Source organism: Physella acuta, unplaced genomic scaffold (genome assembly GCF_028476545.2).
Source record: "Physella acuta isolate Inbredline_101_S28 unplaced genomic scaffold, ASM2847654v3 ptg000930l, whole genome shotgun sequence".
Lineage (NCBI taxonomy): Eukaryota > Metazoa > Mollusca > Gastropoda > Physidae > Physella > Physella acuta.
The window spans coordinates 196989-218304 of record NW_026732447.1 but is presented as its reverse complement, the minus strand read 5'-3'; the positions used below and the strand labels follow the sequence as shown (position 1 = coordinate 218304).

Below are 21316 nucleotides of genomic sequence, written 5' to 3'. Positions count from 1 at the left end.
AAACAAAAAATTATAAACTGTTGAAATTTTCAAAATTAGTCTCTGCTATTTCAAAATTTTAAAATTATAGTTTAATACTAACCAGAAAAAACACTAGCCAGTTAAATTACGAAATTCGTTGAGTAGTGTCAGGATATGTTATATAATTGATTGGGATTACCCATTCTGTATCTGTAATATTCGCTGTTCTCAATCAACACCTCCCCCCCCCCCTCACCCAACTGGACTGGCAGATAAATCTAGGGCAGTGCACCCTCATCGACGGATCAATTTTGTGTCACGGAAAATTTTGGAAGTATGGACCAGTATGAGTATTTCAGAGGCTCTTCACCCAAGGTCGTTTCTATTTCTGTCCATGGATGGCTACAATATCAACTTTTGACTTCGCAGCAGAGGATGGAGCAAAGTAAACTAAGCAGTCAAAAGAAACCGAGTTTGCACACCTTATTTTAGTTTAGTTCTTATACCAATTTTATTTTCTCCATTTAATTACTATATTATACAATTGCTGATGATGTCTTTGAAGCTGTGTAAAACCATCAAATAAATTCTTATTACTATTTTAAATGTTTAAAATAAATACATTTAAAAAAAAAAAAAGAAAAAAATGTCTCATTGCAATCAACATAACTTTTCCGGTTGCTTAAAATTTGTATCATTTTAATTTTCTGTAATCACAAATTTATTTCAGCTCTACTTAAAACCCCAAATTCCCCCCCCCCCCCCCCCCTCAGCCCACCACGCCGATGGAAAAAATAAATCCCTTGAATCATCATTCAATTACACATTTGCATTTTCAGCTTGTTTTTTTTTTGTTTTTTTTAATTGTAATTAGACGTTTTTGTATTAGATCTATGTAAACCATCTTAAATGAATGAAAGTTGGCTACAAGTAAGAAAGAAGTGTTACTTTTGTAAATCTGTATCAGTCCTCACAAGCCGATGATGAAAACTGTAGTACTAAAGCGAACATGAAAGGCAAACTGACGCTGTAAATTATATGTCTGAGGCGGAAAAAAAAATTTCTCTTCAGGTCAAGATCAGAGTGTTAAGAATCTGTTAAAGATCTACGCAGATCTTAGCCATTTGGGTATCAGCCCTCTTAATCGCCGACTGCTTAGGCCGATCGCGGTTCTATCAACTTCCGAGTATCACTAGCAACAACCAAGACCGCTGCGGAGTTTCGTCCAGACATCCATCTAATTTCTAAAGCTTGTACTTTGATGGCTGTAATATACGAGTGGTTAATTCAATTTTTTGTTTTAAATTTTCAGCTCGACAAGGCATAGCTAGAAACAGCCGTGGTGAGTTGTCTCCGTCACGATAGCCTCAAACTAACGAAAGCCGTAGGTGGGTTGTTTCCATCAGAATAGCATCAAGCTTACGACAACTTAGACTTACTATACCCAACAAACTAGATATTCTCAACTCTCGAATACTCAACGCATCATTACTACCCAGCAACTAAACTGACTGGTCAATGGTCATGTAGGGTGACACAGGGCAATTACACACCATACTTTTTTCTTTTGTTTTATTGGCAAGCCACCAATATGCCAGCTCAATGTTCTCAAAAGAAATTTAAAAAAAAAATTCAACATTCTAAAAAAAAAAAAAAGAACCAGTCAGACATTAAGACAAAAGCAATACAAATCTGTAAAATATCAATTTTATTCATGTTAATTAACAAGAGATACAAAAAAACATTTTAGAATTTTAATGAAAATCCCATGCCCTGGGCAGATGCCCCTTTGGCAGCTGATGGCATATGGAATCCTCCGGCAGCAAAATTTTCTTCATCATCCTGGGAATAACAAACAATTTCAGTACAGTTATAGGATATCTATTATTTTAAAATTATAATGTGGCTACATGATATCTAGCCTTTTAAAATTATAACGTGGCTACAGAATATGTAGTCATTTGAAATTATAATGAAGCTACATGATATCTATTATTTTAAAATTATAATATAGCAATAAGGTAACTGAGTTGTGAAGTTTTTGGCCAGAAAAAGCTCATGAGTTGATATTATAATTTGAGTAGAGGTTGCTTAAGTATTAATATTACAATGTAGTTGTTCATAGATTGGCCTACCTATTAATCTTATAATCTGGCTACGTTCTAGTTAATGTATCAGTTTTATAATGTGGCTATAGTAGTGTGATCACCACACTGACCTGACTATGAGAGCTTAATTTGAAAAATGGCTATGAATTTATTTTAACTTACTATACACAAAAACCCTAACACCATGAAGAACCACATAAGTATTGTACGCATTTCAGAACTTAGCCAACTACTAACAACAAATAACCCAACAGCTTTTAAAGCTAATCTTATCACAATACTATACATAAAACAGCTGTTAGTTTTATCAGCCCCCCCCCCCTTGAATCCCAACACACAAGTGGCCCTACTGGCCAGTGTGTAGAAGCTATCTCAGCAAGGTTACAGCAAAAGATAGAGGGATATCAGTTACAGAACAGAGGTTGTGCTATGTGCAATATCTGAACCCAGGAGGTCAAGGTTCAAAGAGTTCACAGATATTTATAGCATGAGACAGCTGTTTGTGCCCCTGCTTGCTGAGTATCAAGTGGGCTAGCTTTGTGCATTGGTTAGTGTGTGTATGATGTACTGTCACTGTCTGTGTGCTTTTACAAATTCTAAAACATAACAGATTGTCATTAATTTAAAAAAAATACAATTAACAAGTGTGAGTTAAATTATAGTTAAATTATTGTTAATATAATCAAGATAAAAAAACTATTTACTAGGTTTGAATTTCATGTAATAAAATATTTGAACACCTTTCCAAAATTGTTTTAAGTCATTATTAGAATTTTTGGCCATTGGTTTTTCAAATTGGCAAAAATAGTACGTGTTATACATATATAATAAATATAATGTATAGAAGTTTAAAAAAATGTGTTAAAGAAAGATTTTTTAAAATATTTTTAGAAAAAAAAATACATTAAAAAAAGATAAATAAAAATTGAACTGAAAGAAATGGACAAAAAAATTGGTCAAAGTAAAGAAAAATGAAACAGAAAATTGATGATATTTTCTATTAGACAAACACCTCATACAGGATAAAAAGAAAATTCTTTTATAAAAGATGGAACAACAAGTTTTAAAAAATTGTATGAGCCCATACCATTAACTTTTGATAAGCCTTCCCTCCAGAGGGAGGCTTGGGTGAGTTGGCGTGTTTTCTGGTCTGCTCACTTCTGGCCGGCCAGGTGGGGAACATGGAGGGGTCAACAGGGAGAGGGGACTCACGGAAGTACTCATGCTCCAGGGCTTCTTCTGCTGTAATACGCTTTTCTGGGTCGTATGCGAAAAACCTGGGGAAAAAATTTAGAGAAACAAATGTGAAATTTATTTTTAATAATTAATTTCTGCTGTTATAAGTTTTCCTGATCATTTTCAAAAACCCAGGGAAAACATTAAGAGAAAAAAGTAAGATAAATTTTTTTAAGATAATTAATTTTTGCAATATAATGTTTATGCAAAAATCCTGAAAAAAAAAATAACCTACAAAAAAAAAATTAAAGCATTATTTTAAATGCCTGGAAGAAATATTAAAATGTATATTCTGCAATTTTTAACAGCTGTAAAAAAATAAAGTGTATTTATTCTGATTAAAAAATTAGCTCAAAATTGAATGAAAGTAAAAAGTTTAATAAAAGATATTTAATTTTTTATTCTTTACTTGTTGTTAAAATGTGTTTATTTTTTAAGTACATATTATGTTCAATGCAGTAGAATCTACTACAAACTGGTACTGATAGATGGTTGGAAGTATTAGTTTTTGAAATTCTAAACAGCCTTTGGTGCACGATGTAATATATTTTAACAACATAGTCATAGACATGTGTAATTAAAAATATATTCATTTTCATATAATTTATGATTTAGATTAGATAATTTATATTCCACTTTGTGCCAAGGGTAAAAACTATTTCCCAAGTGATTAGGCTTTTCAATGAAACAAACTATTAGTATACAAATATTATAGCCTGATAAAAGATACAATACCTGTTAAGCAGATTAAAGCCATGATCTGTTAAATAAGAACCAAATCTATTTCTGACAGCATTGTATGGGTTTTCATTAAACTGGACCTTTTTCATTCCTGGCAACTCTGTTACTCCAGGCCAGATTTTCTCAGTGGGTGTACCCAAATCCTATAATAAACAAAATAAATATCATAATGTGTTTTAACGAGTTTTTTTTTTGCATGTCATTTCTCACTAGGCTGCTAACCCGAAAGCCTAGAGTTCGAATCCGGGTTCAAGTCAGCAGAACTTTATGAGTCCACACAGCTCTGATGGGTACCTAACTCTTGTGAGGGAAAATAAAGGCAGCCAAGCATAGTGCTGACCACACTATCCTTTCATATGCCAGGGTTACTTAAACAGATCAACTCTACTTCATCTGCTCCATGTGTCTTGAGAAAAAATGATGATTATTAAAAAGAACTCCATAAATCAACAGCTTTATATATTAATGGGATCATATCTTAACAGATATTAGGACAACAGATATCTTAAGATCTTACCTTAAAGATTTTATTGATATTAGGACAACAGATATCATAAAATCTTACCTTAAAGATTTTATTGATCTGATCTATCTCCGACTTGCCAGGCCACAAGGCTTTCATCAGCAAGAACTCAGCAAATATACATCCCACTGACCACATATCTATGTGGGTTGTGTACTCCTGAAATACAACATTTAAAACTCAGCAAATATACATCCCACTGACCACATATCTATGTGGGTTGTGTACTCCTGAAATACAACATTTAAAACTCAGCAAATATACATCCCACTGACCACATATCTATGTGGGTTGTGTACTCCTGAAATACAACATTTAGAACTCAGCAAATATACACCCCACTGACCACATATCTATGTGGGTTGTGTACTCCTGAAATACAACATTTAGAACTCAGCAAATATACATCCCACTGACCACATATCTATGTGGGTTGTGTACTCCTGAAATACAACATTTAGAACTCAGCAAATATACATCCCACTGACCACATATCTATGTGGGTTGTGTACTCCTGAAATACAACATTTAGAACGAATACATAAAAACTGATATTTTGTAGAGGTAAAATATGAAACAGCTAATTTAAATTTACACCGATGGAAAATCAGCAAAGCTTTAATGAAGAAACAATTAATAAAATGGAGCATTTATGTCAAAAGAATGATTCTAAAAAAATTAGGGTTTTCATTTCTTTTTGTTGAGAAACTAACTAACAATACAATATAAGCTTAGAAACAAATGACTGTCCTACCTTATATTAAAAGCTAGGAATGTAAAGACAGTCTTTGTTTATAACAAAAAGCTAAGAATTTAAAAACTGTCCTACATTATATTAATTATAATAATAGCTAATACTATGTTTACACTTGCGATATGTATATCATTCATCTAGAGAAAAAACTTTACAATAAGCACATAGCCCCCCCCCCCCCCACTATAATGTTCTAATAAAATTAAACTTTGGCGAAGTTGTTTTTTTATGTGTATAGTATACATGTCACATGTGTAAGTGCGGTGTAAAGAATTTAAAGATTGTTCAACCTTAGTATTAAAATCTTTGTATGTACAGTTTGTCCTAACTTATAGCAAGCTTATTATGTAAAAATTATCCATACCTTACAACCTAACAAAAGCTCTGGGGCTCTGTACCACAGTGTCACAACAATGGGTGTGTATGGCTTCAGTGGAGACCCATACTCTCTAGCCAGACCAAAGTCTCCCACCTGTTATTAAAGTAAATGTTGGAGAACTCTTTAGAAACAAAGTTAAATTATTAATACTAAGAATAAAAGCCAATCTTATCTATCTAAAACATGAAAAAAGTCTATTTTTTTTAGATTTTTTTTAAATTTAAAAGAAAATTGATAGAGAAACAAACCTTTAGGATTCCTTTGTGGCTTAAGAGTAAGTTTGAAGTTTTGAGATCTCGATGTAAGATCCAGTTGTCATGTAGATGCCTCACAGCCCTTAACAATTGTTTTAAAAGAGTTTTGACTTCCCCTGTGGAACAAATATATCAAGTCTTTAGTATCATTTAGTTATTTAAAGAGTAAACTAATCAACTGATCAAGGTGAACAAAAATATTAATTGTAACTATAAGAAGCTAACACAATTTGAAATAGTCTTCACCAAATAGAACAGTAATGGCTTAATTTATAATTGTAAATTATAGTTAAAATATAGAATCTTTTACAATATAGTTATTTTTTTTCCTCCAACACATAAAGCAGACCCTACCTAGAAAAGATATTTCTTCATTTTTTTTTTTTTTTTTTTTATTTATAATTTTAGATGTAAATTAGGTTTATAAAGGTCAGCTATAATTAACTTTCTAATTATTTTCAGAACATGAATTTTTAAAAAATATTCAAAACAGTTTGAAAACAAGACTGACAGCTTAAATTTTGAAAACCATGTTAAAGCACAAACAATGATATTCTTGCATAGACAGGAGTTATTGGTCCTTAAAATGGTAAAAAGACAACTGTTTAGTTATAGAAAAACTTCAAGAAGTAGTGGGGTAACAATAGTCTTACCAACGAGGAATGGATTCTTCATATTTTCCATTAAACTTTTGAGATCATGCTCCACAAAGTCCATCACAATGTAAATCTTGTCCATGTTGCTGCCCACAACAATCTCCTACAAATGTACACAGAAGAGAATACAGATCTCAATACAATGAAGGCTTGCACTTGATTCAAATAATAAGGTTTATAAGCACACGCTTGACTATTTACTGAATGAAAGTCTAGGGAATAGATTGGTTTGATTAACCCAGGTGATTTTGCTAGTGAGCTTTTTTATTCTAACAATACTCCAGCTTTATTGATATGTTTGTTAAACATCTACCCTGTGTGTCTCATAATAAAATGAATGTTTTGCTTCAGTTTACAATAATAAGTAATAGTGAAATAAGTTGTTTTTGTTCATTCAAAGCAACTTTGTTATTGTCATGTGAATTCAAACATGTTAAAATATGTGCATTATAATTATACTCATCCTCAGAGTAGAAAAATTACATCCATAATTGTTAAATAAAATTTCCATTTTTTTTCTCAAAACAGGGTTTTGAAGTTGTGTGGTATTTAACATTTATGTATTTAGCAATTCTTATAAGGCAATGAATTGTTTAACCATTTCTTTCACGATATAAAAAGATAGCGTGTACGCCTCAAAAAAGGAGTTTAAACATTCAGGTTTTTTGGCAGCAATATTAATAGAGAAATGTTTTTTTTTTTTAAAGTACTTAGTGTGTACTCACCCTAACAGTTACAATATTTTCATGTTGAGCTTTTAAAAGTGTGTTGATTTCTCGTAATGACGTGATAGGGAACCCTTCTTTTTCCTTCTCCATCTTGAGCCTCTTTAAAGCCACAATCTCATCTGTTTTTTTATCTAATGCTCTGTACACAACTCCATATGTTCCCTCCTCAATACGATTTAAACAGTTGAACTCTTCAACACTCCGACAGCCCTGAAACAATGACAAAACATCTTGTATCCTATACTTTAATCAATACAAAATTGGAGCCAATAATGTGATGTAGTTATGACTAATCTTGCTCTTTTATTTACAATTTACCCCATTTTATGTTTAACATTAAAAAATAAATACACTTTTCTTCTAACTTTTTCTTAACTTTGCAATTACATTGTTACTTGGAATAGGCTATACGTTTTATTTTACAAAAGTGAAAAGACACAATTATTATTTATTTTTTTAGAAACCAACAGAATTTTTAACAATAACTAGAACAGCAAAAGATTTGACATCTGAAGCAATGTCTTAATAAAGAGTTTGCTTCCACAAGACAAAACATCTAAAAACCACCAAAGAATCAGTCATAAAATAAATACATTTTTCTTATAAAAAATAACTGTTAATTATTACAGTCGTCTTCTATTTGAATACAGGTTTCTTATGATCATTTAACAAAACCAACAGTAATTAGCTAATGCGTACCTGTATGGCAGGTAAATACAGAGGTAACGAGTCCTCAGGTCTCTCCTCAACATCAGACATCTCAGGTGAGTCAGGCACATAGTTGTTTGAGTTGATGCCATCAGATCTTGGCTCAGGGCTTTCAACATCAGAGTGGTCATCAAATTTGGACCTGACTTTTGCTGTGGGGTCACACAAAAGAACAAATAAACACACAAGTACAACATTAAACATAAAACAGATTAATCTACCACACACATTGGAACTCGGTTTTTGTGTTATAATCAAGTTAAAATGATATATTTAGGCCTATATATATATATATATATATATATATATATATATATATATATATATATATATATATATATATATATATATATATATATATATATATATATATATATATATATATAGTTAAAATGGTATATTTAAAAAATGGCACTGATAAAATTCATACATACACAGCGGTGCATATGTGGTCAAAATAGAAAAAGAAATAGATCGGCACAAAAGATTTTCTACTTTTATCTAACATATTTTGACGGTAACTCTGAAAGACTGATCATACTTAAAGTGTAATAAATTCTAAATTTTAATCTACCATACTTTGACCCAAAAATGGCAAACTCAAACTTACAGTGTTATAAATTCATAACCTTAATCTACTGTACTTTGACAGTAACTCAAAGTTACAGTGTTATAAATTCATAACCTTAAACTACTGTACTTTGACACAAACTCAAACTTACAGTGTAATAAAATCAAAACCTTAATCTTCTGTATTTTGACAACAAACTCTGAATGATAGATAATAAAACTTACAGTGTAGTAAATTCATATCCTTAATCTACTGTACTTTGACACAAACTCAAACTTACAGTGTAATTTTTCCTCATCATCTTCCTCTTCCTCATGCTCATTCTCTTTCGAAGTGTCAGCAGATTTGTCTCGACTTGTGTCCAGGTCTTCTTTGCTTTCCTCCCCTTCTTCACTGCTCTCCTCCTCACTGCTGCTGTCTGCTTAAGGACAACAAGAAATAGCTAAATGGTTGTAACAAATTATATTTTTAAGTAGAACCTGTTGCTTCATGTGTTACCATTAAAATAATGACAATTTTTCTTTAAATAGCCTTTTTTGTTATTTAAACAATAAGTCTAAGCTAAATGGTTGTAACAAATTATATTTTAAAGTAGAACCTGTTGCTTTAACTTCATGTGTTACCATTAAAATAATGAGGACAAGAAATAGCTAAATGGTTGTAACAAATTATAAAGTAGCAGAACCTGTTGCTTCAACTTCATGTGTTACCATTAAAATAATGAGGACAACAAGAAATAGCTAAATGGTTGTAACAAATTATATTTTAAAGTAGAACCTGTTGCTTTAACTTCATGTGTTACCATCAAAATAATGAGGACAACAAGAAATAGCTAAATGGTTGTAACAAATTATATTTTAACGTAGAAGATCCTGTTGCTTTAACTTCATGTGTTACCATTAAAATAATGAGGACAACAAGAAATAGCTAAATGGTTGTAACAAATTATATTTTTAAGAAGCAGAACCTGTTGCTTCATGTATTACCATCAAAATAATGACAATTTTTTTTTAAATAGCCTATTTTGTTATTTAAACATTAGTCTAAGGTCGTTGACCTCACTTAAAAAGGATTTTCGAATCTATAGAATAGAAAAGTTTAGTATGGGTTCTTTAAATGGTCAACAACATGAGTAAAAAAGTATTTGAAATGATTTTACTGTCATAACCTCAATGCCCAACCACTTTTATATGACTGAAGTCTTGTATATGTCTGAGCTAGATCAAGAGTAGCTTTAAAATAGGAGATCTTATTAGATCTAACACTACTCTGCAAAGCAAAGTATCTTGCCCACAATTCATAAGAGCTCAGTAATGACAGTACTATACCCCAACACATTGATCTGGCTACCTGAACTAGAGTCATCTGAATCAGAGTCAGACTCTTCACTGTCCTCCTCCTCATCTTCTTCATCATCAGCGTCTACCTCCATTCCTACCAGCGGATCTATATCATCACCTCCCTGTTCATTTTCAGCCTCCTCTGGCCTTTCTTTTTCTTTTGATCTGGAACTTTTTTCTATAAAAAAAAAAAAAAAACCAAAACACAATTACCAAAAAAAACAACAAATAATGAAATTAATAACTTTTAAAATATTACAAATGTTTTTAAGGGGATGGTGTGGTCTGCGGGAGAACTTATAATTTCTAACTCAAAAAGTACCAAACAAGGACCATGGACAGATGATACATGTTAGCTGAGGACAGCAACCCACATAGGCGAGAACACTAAAAAATCAGACAACTGCTGCCTTGTAGATTGTTTTTTGGTTGACAAAGGCAATAGAAGCAAATCCAGAAAGAAAAGCAGACTGAAATCTGAGTTAATATGGGAGTAATACTAAAATGTGTTAAAAGGAAAACCTTTCCAGTGATACAATTAAGAACAAAGATGAAGAATTTATTTTTAAGTAGTAAAAACTCATAAGCCAATTTATGACAGAAATAACTGTACCATTTTCTACAACCACCATCCTTGTGTCTTGTTCACTGTCTGTGTGTTTGTCTTCTTCAGCTTTTAAAGAGGTCTTGGATGATGAGGTTGACAATGAATTTTTACCACTGTCCCTCCTTGAAGCTGTGTAATAAAAGCAGTTGGAGAGGAATCTATCAAATATGTCAACAAACATTTAAAACAGTTCTAAATACATCATTTATTCTTCAATAGCTGCTCATTAAAGGATGTGATTGAATAGAAGGGGTGCTATGGAATAACACAATCAAGTGTGTGATTGCACTGCATGGGTACAAACTTATACAAAATTCAGTCTTAAAGAAATGGGATGTCCCAGAGTCCAACCAGCTCTAATGAGTACCTGAGCAGTCTGTGAAAACCCCAATGGGTGTGGGTACTGACCATACAATATCTTAGGATACACAGGCCACACAAAAAATCTGAACTATATTTGACCAAGGGTACTTAAATTTTACTATACATAAACAAAACTACAAGTAGGTGTTCCTTTCAGTATACATTCATTATCAAGGAGAGATTTTCTCCTAGTGGACTTAAAAAACAGAAAAACCAATTTTAACAAAATTTTACTTTTATCTTCTTGAAGTCTAGGTGGTGGTGGAAAGTAGCGCCCCTTATCATGGGTTAACTTCTCCTGATCTCTGCTTCGACTACGATGTGTCTCTTCCATTATTTGTCTGTCATCCCTTCTTGTTTTCTCTCGTTCTCTTCTTCCCCCCTCTAGAGAAAAGAAAAAAATCAAGAGCTTTCTAACTAAAAAATAAAATTAGAAATCCAATTTTTACTTTTATACAATACTAAAATATGTAAAAACAGATTTTTGAAGGGAAAAATTAACTAAAATGAATTTTTAAAATTTTAAATTTGCAAAAAAATTAAAAAAAAAAGACAACTAACCCATCTCAACTGTTCTCACTGGCTGGGATAACTCTTTATGACCTGGGTGACGAGATAATTTCCTTTTCTCTCCCCTTCGTTTCTCCAGCTCCATTCTCTCAAGGCGTTCCCTAAAATGTAAAAATTATCAAAACATTTAAAGTACAATATACGTTATATTTTCAAGTTCACCGAATCACCAATGTGCTTGAATTTATATTATTCAACAAAAGCAACATTAATAAAAAGATTTGGTAAAAAAATTATCAAAATGAACATCTTTCCATGCTGAATACACATAAAGCAATGGAGCTGAGTTCATCTGTTTCAATGGACTTTGCATATGAGGGATAGTGTGATCAGCACCATGCCTAGAAGCCTCAAATCAACAAGAAACCTAAAATATTGTGAATGAAACTTTTTACATGGCTCATCAAATAGAAACTGTTTTCATATTCTTAAAAATAATTTCAAACCAAAATAAAAAAATAAACAGAAATTCTGAATGAAAACAAAAAAAAGACAAATACATCAAACATACCTTTCTCTTATAGATTCCTCCCTTTTGCGAGCCTCCCTTTCTTTCATCTCTCTAGCCACCTCCTTCTCCTTCATCTCCCTCTCTTTCATCCTCACCATGACAATCTCCCTGGCGTCTCTGAAGTCTCTGGGCACGTCTTTCATCTTCTCTCTTTGCATTTCATGTTCTAACCAGAGGGTAAACATATATCAGATCAACATGAGTAATTTCATTCTTTGTAATAATCATCATTTCACATTCGTGTCCAAATAACATGGGGAAGATGAAGTAAATTTCATTTGTTTAAATGACTTGGGAACAAGAAGAAATAGTGTGGTCAGAACTATGCCTAGCAGTTGGTTTTCTTAATGTTAATCAGGTACCCATCAAAGTTTGGTGGACTCAAGAACTTCCTTCAGACTCTAACCTGCAATCTCAACACAAGACTTTTGGGTTAGCAGTTGTAAGATCTATCATCTGACAAGACTGCCCATATTGTAATAATAGTGTTTGATAAGTTTCAAGTCTGTCTTCTGGCTAGGTTTATAGTCCTGGTATTTTTCATTCAAACTCAAACACAGCTAACATTGCATAGTACAATGCTTAGATTCCTAGTCTAAGGGATTACATTTTGTAATCCTAAATACCAGAAATATATCAAATGTTTTACTACTTTAGCTATAAAAATATTAACAAAGTATAAATATACTAAAATATTATGGAATACGCTTTATGGTATCATAGTTCAAAATTATTTAATTATTTGCTAGTGTTACTGGTGTATCAATATGCTAAATACAATAGTAAATACAAAATATATATATATACTAAACATAATGAACACTTACTATCAAGTCTAGACCTGTCCTTAGATGAACTGTTTTCATGAACTCTATGTTTATCTCTCTTGTGTTTGTGGCTCTTATCTCTATGCTTCTGAGCTTGTAGCTGGGGTGGCTTGATAGTTAGGCTTCCTCCTTCTTCTTCTCCATGGTCAATAGCCTCACTAGTAATATAAACCAGAATTTAAAAGAGTTAAAAAAACTGAAATTTAAAAAAAATTATAATTTGTTTTTATCAAATAGGCCTACACATCCCACAAATGTATCAATGCACACAAGTAGTCTACAACTGTTTTATATTGGTAATACTAAAAAGACGACTTTAAAAAGCAACAAATGCAAGTGAGATAAAAGCAGAAATAAATAAGCTAAATAATAATGTTTTTTTTTTTGGAAAGAAAAGTAATTATACTTCAAAAATTTTTACAATAAAATAATAAAAACATTTGGAAACATAAACATTTTCCAACAAGTAAAATAAAAAAAGCAAATATAAACTTCAACATAAATTTTGAAAATTAAAATGTATATTTGAATACTAAACAAAATGAACTTCAGAATATTAATTTTGATCTGGGTTCAGGTTATAAGGTGATGTTTAATGAAACTGTTACAAGAAGAACTTACTTTTAAAATATACGTATATATAGAATGAGTCAGAAATATATCTATGTTAGTATTCTTTTTTCAGAAAGTTTGTAATTAATATGCCAACTTCTAAAATATCAATTCAAATTAGATTATCAGATATTTTGTTGATAAAGAAAGACAACAGATTATAATGTAGTCAGCGGCACTGAGAAGCGTGGACACTGATTATCAATAATACTTGGTTGTAATTTAACATGTACAGTGTTGTAATCTTAAACTTATTGTGATACTGTAATTTAAAAAAAATATAAATTAAAATAAAAAGCGCTGGAATATTTTTACACATAAGAAATAGCTCTGATAAATTAATAACAGTTTATATCATCTTAATAGCAAATTAAAAGTACATTGGATAGATTAATATTTTTTAAAAGTTAGAGTTTCACATTAAAATCAAATAATATCATTGTATCTCAGCACCAAATGGCCACACAACAAAGTTAAACCAAAACTCCACACAAAAAGAACATATTACCTTACAACAGAGTTTTTGATCTTTTTGACAGTTTTATTTTCTTTAGATCTAACAATGAAAAACATATGTGCTCTCTGCGTGTGTGCAAACGGTCATCGATTAAGTGGAGTAATTTTTGTATGAGTTAGTAAAGAAATCTTTTGTTGATGAAAATTAGAAACCAGATTCACATGTTTCTAGTTATAAAAGTATATACATAATCTGGACTCTGTGTGCAAAAGGTCATCAATTATGTGAACTAATTTTTGTGAATATTTTGATAATCAGTTTAATTTTTGTGAATATTTTGATCTCAATATGGAGTAAATGGTTGCAAGCTAAATGCATGATATAGTGTATGCATTAGAAAAGTAATCTTTTGTTGATGAAAATTGGAAACCAGATTCACATGTTTCTAATTATAAAAGTACATACATAATCTGGACATCATCATCTTCATCTGCGGTTCCAACATGGGGTCTGGCCTCTGGCGGTAGTTGGTGGGATTTTTTACTTTTTTTACTCTTCTTCTTTTTTACATGTCTCTCTGGGCTTGATTTTAACTCTCCTTGCTCATATGGGCTTTTCTTGCGTTTTGATTCAGACATTATAGTTGTACCCCCTGAAATAATGGAACAAGAAACTAGTGTCAATTGAATATTAAAATAAAAAGTATTTCTATATTCACAGACAGTGCAGAGTCAGTTATTGTTTTGTTAATATGGCCACCCTAAAAACTAACATTAAAACTAAGTAATTCACTTAAAAAAACATCGTATTATATAGGGCCTAATCTATAGCCTTATGAGAGTTAAATTTGGAGTAAATATACTAGTAGCCTGCTTAAATATTTTAAATTTCATTTAACATAAAACTTGACAATAAAAAAATTATTCCAGAAGACAAGGTATATGCCTACACTACACATTATTAGGCCTATTTTTAATATTTTATTTTTACTTCCTTGTATAGAATGATATACGAAATGTTGTAATCGTGCAGAAAATCGAAATCGAGATTTTCACAAATTTCGACCTTTTACATGTCCCTGTGTCGGAAAAACATAGTTTTGCAATTTTGTCTGTATGTCTGTGTGTGTGTATGTATATATGTGTGTATGTATGTGAGTGTCTCTGTCAACACGATAACTTGAGTACCATTTTACAGCTAGGTTGATGAAATTTCAAGTAGGCCTATAAGTATTATATCAAATTTGTAGTTCTGTATCAACTTTTCAGCGATTTCCGATAACAGGAAGTGGAGCTTATTCTACTGTTTACAAAATTTCATATATAGGCCCCTAAGTGAAAGATCTAATTTTCTGCCTTCTGTCAAATTTTGAGTAATTTCTGTTGACCGGAAGTAGTAATTTAAGCTATTTCTGATTTCTCAAAAAATACATGAATTTACCAAGTACTAATTATAATAATAATAATATTCCACACTCTGTCTTAGGTTTTGTCTTAGTCTAGTTAGTCTCATAAAAATTCAATTTTCTTCAAATTATAAAAAGAATAGCATATAATTGTAGAGCTTTAAAAATGCAATCCAACAGTACCAATTTTATTAATTTAGCATAAACGGTTGATTAAATATAATTTTTTTAGTGTCGCAAATAAAATATATAGAAACGCGACCAAAAACGCAGGTAAAAAGTCAAATTCACTTGTTTTAAAGCTAGTAAGCAAGAAAAGACATGATTCTTTCTTACTATTGAAATCAGTTTGCTTATACCTACATTTTTTTACACCAAGGTGAAAGTAAATAGTTTATATAAATTTATAAAATGCCATTTATATAATTTATTGTATGTTTTGTGATGAATTTTCAATTGGAAAATACCGCATTTGGAAGCAGAAAGGTAAATTCTACAGAACAGATGTTGTTTGGAATGTTATAGATTATAGATCTAGGCCTATATCAAAATGTATGTTTGTTTAATAAAATTCAATTAGAGTCCACCCATTTCTGATGGGTACCTGATATACATTGGGGAAATTAAAGGTAAAAAGTAAAGGCGGCTGTTAATATCGCTGACCACACGGACAATCACTTCATATGCAGAGGTCAAGAAACATGAACTCTACTTCATCTGCCAAATAGATTGCTTTGTCTACAGAGGAATCTTAATTAATGTTTACAGGGGCCTAATAAAATTGAGTTATGTTTGTAAAAACATTAGGCCTAAGCTTTAAAAACTTATTTTGGTCAGTATCGGAAAAAATAAAAATCTTTTCGACTAAATGGGTTGAAAAAAGCTTTGAATTTGTTTCATTGTTTGTTATTATATCTTGTAGTATTTGGAATTGAAGCTTTCTTTCTTAATTACAAGTTGTATTAATTTCAAACCTTAATGTAATTTCTTTTTAATTCAGTATTAGCCTAAATGTAAGGTAGGCTACAGAATTCAGATATTACCTATGGTTTTGTGATTTTTATATGTTTATAACATTTGTGTTTATGAAATGACCTAATGAAGTTATCAAGCAAACTGTTTTATTATTATTTTAATAGGCCTGCAAGTTATAAGTACAAAATATAGATATCTAATCACTAGATCTAGGTCTAAGTTTAAGAAAAAACTACCAAAAGGGTTTGAAATACTTAAATATAGTACTAAAAGTAGCTATGTTTTGAAAAAAAAATATCTTAAACTGGAGACATTCAATTTAAAAGTCATTATAAAAACTCCACGATCTAGATTTATTTCTAGATCTCTAGTAGGAATACAGATTTAGAGGCTTTCCCATCAGTATCAATGTACTATCTTAGCTATGTGGGAGGTCAGTATGAGTTCACTGGGAAAAAAATCGGAACTGCCGTAGGGGGGTGGGTTTAGTGCGCAAATGCTCCTGACCGATTGCCAAAAGGTACAGAAATTCTAAAGATACATTTTAAAAGAAAAATGGACGGCTGAACTGCAGTTATCAAAATATCTGTGTAAGTAGAAGTATAAATAATAATATTTTACACAAATATAGCTGTCTTTTGCTAAATCTAGCTCAATTTCCACGAAAATCGCATCCGGTCGCAATAATTTTTATATCAGCTTGTCGGCCATTCAACGATCTATCACGTGTAGCAGACGCCAAACAGATTTACCCGTATGGTATTGCGCGAATGCTATTTTTAGCAACAGTGCCGAGACGCGATCGAAAAAAACGAACTAGAAAGTGGCCATAAAAAAGCGGGTCAGGGGAGGTAATTCAACTCGCGTTATGAGACTAGCTACTTAGTCTTATAGCAGTCTTATACAGATTATTTACCGTTCACTTGCTGCGCAATTTTTTTTCTACCAGATTCTATTAGCCTGTAGATAGGTCTATTTAAAAAAGTTAAAGTAGGCCTAATTAAAAATTATTTTAAAAAATTGATTAGACCTAAACATCATCTGATCATGTCCATATCCCAGTAACTAGGCCTATCAAAATAAATAAAAATTAAAAATATCGGTAATCTATCGTTTTGGGTACGTAAAATCGCCCGCGATTTGTAATGTGAAAAACAGGTGACTCCTTAAATTTTAATAATTATTTCACATTTTGAGGAAGATTTATGTTTTAAAAAATTCAAAAATGTTTCCTTGATTCATTTATGTACCTGTTTTTAAACAATTGAATTAAAACTTTTCCGTAATAAATGAAGACTAGCGATGTTTCCAACAGATGCAACCATGCTCATTTACTATAGCAGCCATCTTGTCTAAGTTTTATTTTTATAAGCTTTTAGCGCCAGATTCAGGGGGAAGCCACTCTATTTTACAAATGGCTGCTGTTTATATAGCAAATCTTGCTCTCAGACACTGCTGTTTAAAGTTAATTTCTGGCCTATATTGATATATTTAGCCATTGATTTAGGTTTATTATTCATTTATCTATAATATTTGACACAAAAGTATGACAATATACTTCTATTAAAGCGTTGACAATGAGGTAACGTTTTCGTACATAAATAGCCGCGGGCGATTTTACGTACCCAAAACGATAGATTACCAAAATATCACTCCTCGCTCACAGTGAGGCTCAGTCAGCCTCAGTCACACTCAGACTCAGCACCTTAAAATTCAGTAAGTTACTCACAATATTATTAATAGGCCTAGATCTAATATCAGTCAAATATTTAGGATAAGAGGCCTAATAATTAGATCTAAATTATACAACAAAACATTGAATACTAGCTCTAGATCTAATACTGCCGACTGCTATCGAAAACATGTAGATTTCTATTTCACAAAGCTCTTTATCTTGTAAAGATTTAAATACTTTTATCAGGATAAGTACCGAAAGAACATAAAAATTTTAAATGCAAATAATGATGCCTGCGTCGTTTTTATTTGGAAACTTTAGATTTTCAGATGTGTTTATAGCTAGCAAACATTAAGTATTTAGCTATAAATCCATTTATTTCGATATAAAATTGGCTTGATAGAATTCAATCAATATTTTAACAAGATATCGAACAAAAAGGGTAAAATTTGAGGTCATTTCGCGGGGTGGGGAAATTGGGGTTTACAACCCCCTCTCCCCCTCTCCTCCAGCACCCTTACACCATTCGTCATAAACTTATAAACGTATTGGGGGTCATCCATAAATGACGACACGCTTTTTTGACGATTTTTACCTCCCTCCCCCCTCCCCTCCGTCACACATCGTCACAAAAAGCCTGACACCCCTCCCCCCCCCTAAAATGACGCCACACCTCAGCCTACAACACCCCTCAAAATTGCATTTAAATTTTTCTTGAGACATCGACATTTTTCCAAAATCTTGTCTGAGCTCTGTCAAAATAGAGTTTTTTAATCAATTCCTTGCAATTTATTAAAACAGTTTTCTAAAACGCAATATAACGTCTAAAGTTCATTTTCTAACAATGCTTTTTTTATAATGCAAAAGTGTGACGTCGCACCATCTGAACCCACCTCGTCACACACCGTCACTAAAATACGCCCCCCTCCCCCCTGTGAGTGTGACGTCATTTATGGACGAACCCTTACTATACATTTTAAAATTAAATGCACTCAAAGTTATAATGCACACATTGTAAATCATCGATCTGCATTTATAATACCAAGTTGATGCAAGATATGCCTGCGCAAGAGTTATGTTCCGTATCATTCAGCCAGTAAAAACATGTATGCTAAATTTAATTATTTTTATGTTGCTATTCAAGGGTGTTTTTTTTTTAAGCTTAGCTTTAATTTTAATTAGTAAAATTTTATAATCGACCTTTGCTCAATAACATCCAGCTTCAAGAATGAGTAGGTCTTGGTCTATATCGCATATGCATTGCATAAATATACTGATTGGGTTGTGTTAATTGTTAAAATTTTCAGTATGGGGTAATCTGTAAATGACTTCATGTCAATAGCATATTGTCACAAAACGTCAGGCCCTATCTGATATTACAAGGCGTCAAATTTCAGCCCCATTAAAACTGATCAGAGGGCTCATTTCACTGTGCTGTGTTCCGAATCATTTTTAATACAGCTTACATAATATTGTCCGTGTTAGGACATCGCATTCATTCATTGTTTAAATTCAGGGGATAGCGCGAACGCAGTCCCCCCTACGAAAAAATTACGCACCCGAGTCACCCACATTTGGGGTGATCGCAGGGGTCAACCCACACGAAGTGCAATGTGCAGGCCTCGCCCTGGGAGGACCTCCTTGCTGATCAAGGTGCCTCCTGTGCCAGGTAAGTATGAAAGTTTTCGGAGTTTGACCTACACTTTAAAAAGGCTTTTATAGAAAAATAAGGCGTCTGATTCTTAAATATCAACAAATTTACAAGCTAATTTTATAAGTTAAAATATATATTTTAGTATTTTTATACATAACTATTACTTTTTATAACTAAATTAGAAAAACATTAGTTATACTTCCAAACATTTTGCTTTAATTCTATATAAAATTATACAGTAACTATAGTGGGGAATTAGATCCCTTAGAAAAAGATTACATTTTATTACTTCCCTTTACTAATAATCTGTGTTTCAACTATTTAATAAAAAAACTGAATTTATTTATTTAAAAAAAAATTACAAGTCATATTAACTATAATGTAAAGCGTCTATTTAAAATGTACTAATTTAGTGTAATAAGCCTTCTAATTGACCTGCTTTTATTGACAGCGTGGCAATAACAACTGTCACGGCCTACTAAGGAAAACAGCTGCTTTGAGCCAGGGGCGGAACTACAGTGCCGCCAGACCCCGCAATGCGGGGGGGGGGGGGGGGGGGGAGGGGGGGCATGCCATTTAGGGCCCATAGCCGACCATATTAAATTTATTTTTTTTTTAGTTAAAAAAATAATTTTCTTGCATTTTTGACTCGACGGTAAAAGCTTTTATAAATTACAAACAGATCTACTACAGTTGTGATGTTATACAGTAGCTAACACAAGCTAACACATATATATGCCTGAGCTGTAGTGAAAGATAGGCAAAAGTTCGAAACACTTCCATGACATATTTCCCTTTTTAAAATGATTAAACAGGGTTGCTCATAAGCTCCTTTTAATATATTTGTACTAAACAAATTAAAAAGCAATTACTTCTTTTAATTATTATTTTTTAAAAGTACATACTAAAGATTGACAAAGCATAAAAAGGAAATATATTTAAAACAAATAATACAAATACAAAAAAAAAACATAAAAATAAACATAACAAAAGAAACCATTACACACATAAAGCTTTCATGCTTTATATTATTTTGACCGGCTAAAGACTAGAGGGTAGGTAGTATTACAGCAAACATATTGAATAATTACTAGTTCTAAATTTAAAACAAAAATTCAAAACAGACTAATGCGCTCACACATGACATGTTGTAATTTGTTTAAATTGAAAAAAGTCGGCCAAAGCGCGCATTGGCCAATCTCGCGTCCCATCGACCGGTCAAAGTCAAAATTTTACTTGATTTGTGTCTTTGGCCAGCCAATCCGCGGACTGGCTATAGTGGACCGGTCAAGTTCCGAATTAGAAGATCATGATCCAATTTTGGGTTGTTTTTTTTTTTACCTTAAGGATGATGAAATTAAGTCTTTATAGATTATTAATTAAAGTACATGACAGAAACATTCACATTATTTTATTGTACTATAGTCTCAATCAATATTATCACTTGTTACAACAAGTTGAACTTTTACGGCATTTAGAATTACATAGTAGCTTGTTATTTTTACACTTGCAGTGATTTGTTGTGCTCTTGGTTGTGCAATTGCAGCTCGAATAGCCTTGGCTGCCGGTCAGTGATTGTGAAGATGCGATGGTTCGTAGTTTTTTTTTTCTCAGTGCCAACGGACGAGAATACAGTTGTTTTAGAACACCATGTTCCGTTCCTAGCTTGTAGAAAGCGCCTCGACGCTCATAACAACTGCA

General features: G+C 32.0%; 1 protein-coding gene and 1 non-coding gene across 5 annotated transcripts; both read right to left on the bottom strand.

The window, feature by feature from the left end:
• Positions 1 to 1652: 1652 nt before the first annotated feature.
• On the bottom strand, positions 1653 to 18174 carry LOC131953559 (cyclin-dependent kinase 11B). Of its 4 annotated transcripts, none has more exons than XM_059316783.1 (19): positions 18016 to 18174; positions 14372 to 14558; positions 13958 to 14005; positions 12838 to 12995; positions 12011 to 12176; positions 11491 to 11600; positions 11164 to 11313; positions 10573 to 10695; positions 9970 to 10137; positions 8900 to 9040; positions 8040 to 8200; positions 7338 to 7550; positions 6610 to 6715; positions 5951 to 6072; positions 5688 to 5795; positions 4612 to 4728; positions 4041 to 4189; positions 3157 to 3346; positions 1653 to 1803 (listed from the first exon to the last, which is right to left on the bottom strand). In XM_059316783.1, the coding sequence occupies exons 2-19, from the start codon at positions 14542 to 14544 to the stop codon at positions 1708 to 1710; spliced, it is 2499 nt and encodes an 832-aa protein (XP_059172766.1). In that variant the 5' UTR covers positions 14545 to 14558; positions 18016 to 18174; the 3' UTR covers positions 1653 to 1707. The 4 variants fall into 4 exon arrangements, with proteins under 4 accessions (XP_059172766.1, XP_059172768.1, XP_059172769.1 ...); XM_059316785.1 differs by having other exon boundaries at positions 8900 to 9037; XM_059316786.1 differs by lacking the exon at positions 13958 to 14005.
• Positions 18175 to 19474: 1300 nt separating this feature from the next.
• On the bottom strand, positions 19475 to 19638 carry LOC131953562 (U1 spliceosomal RNA). Its single transcript, XR_009388653.1, has one exon. It is a non-coding gene; the product is annotated as a U1 spliceosomal RNA (small nuclear RNA).
• Positions 19639 to 21316: the final 1678 nt, after the last annotated feature.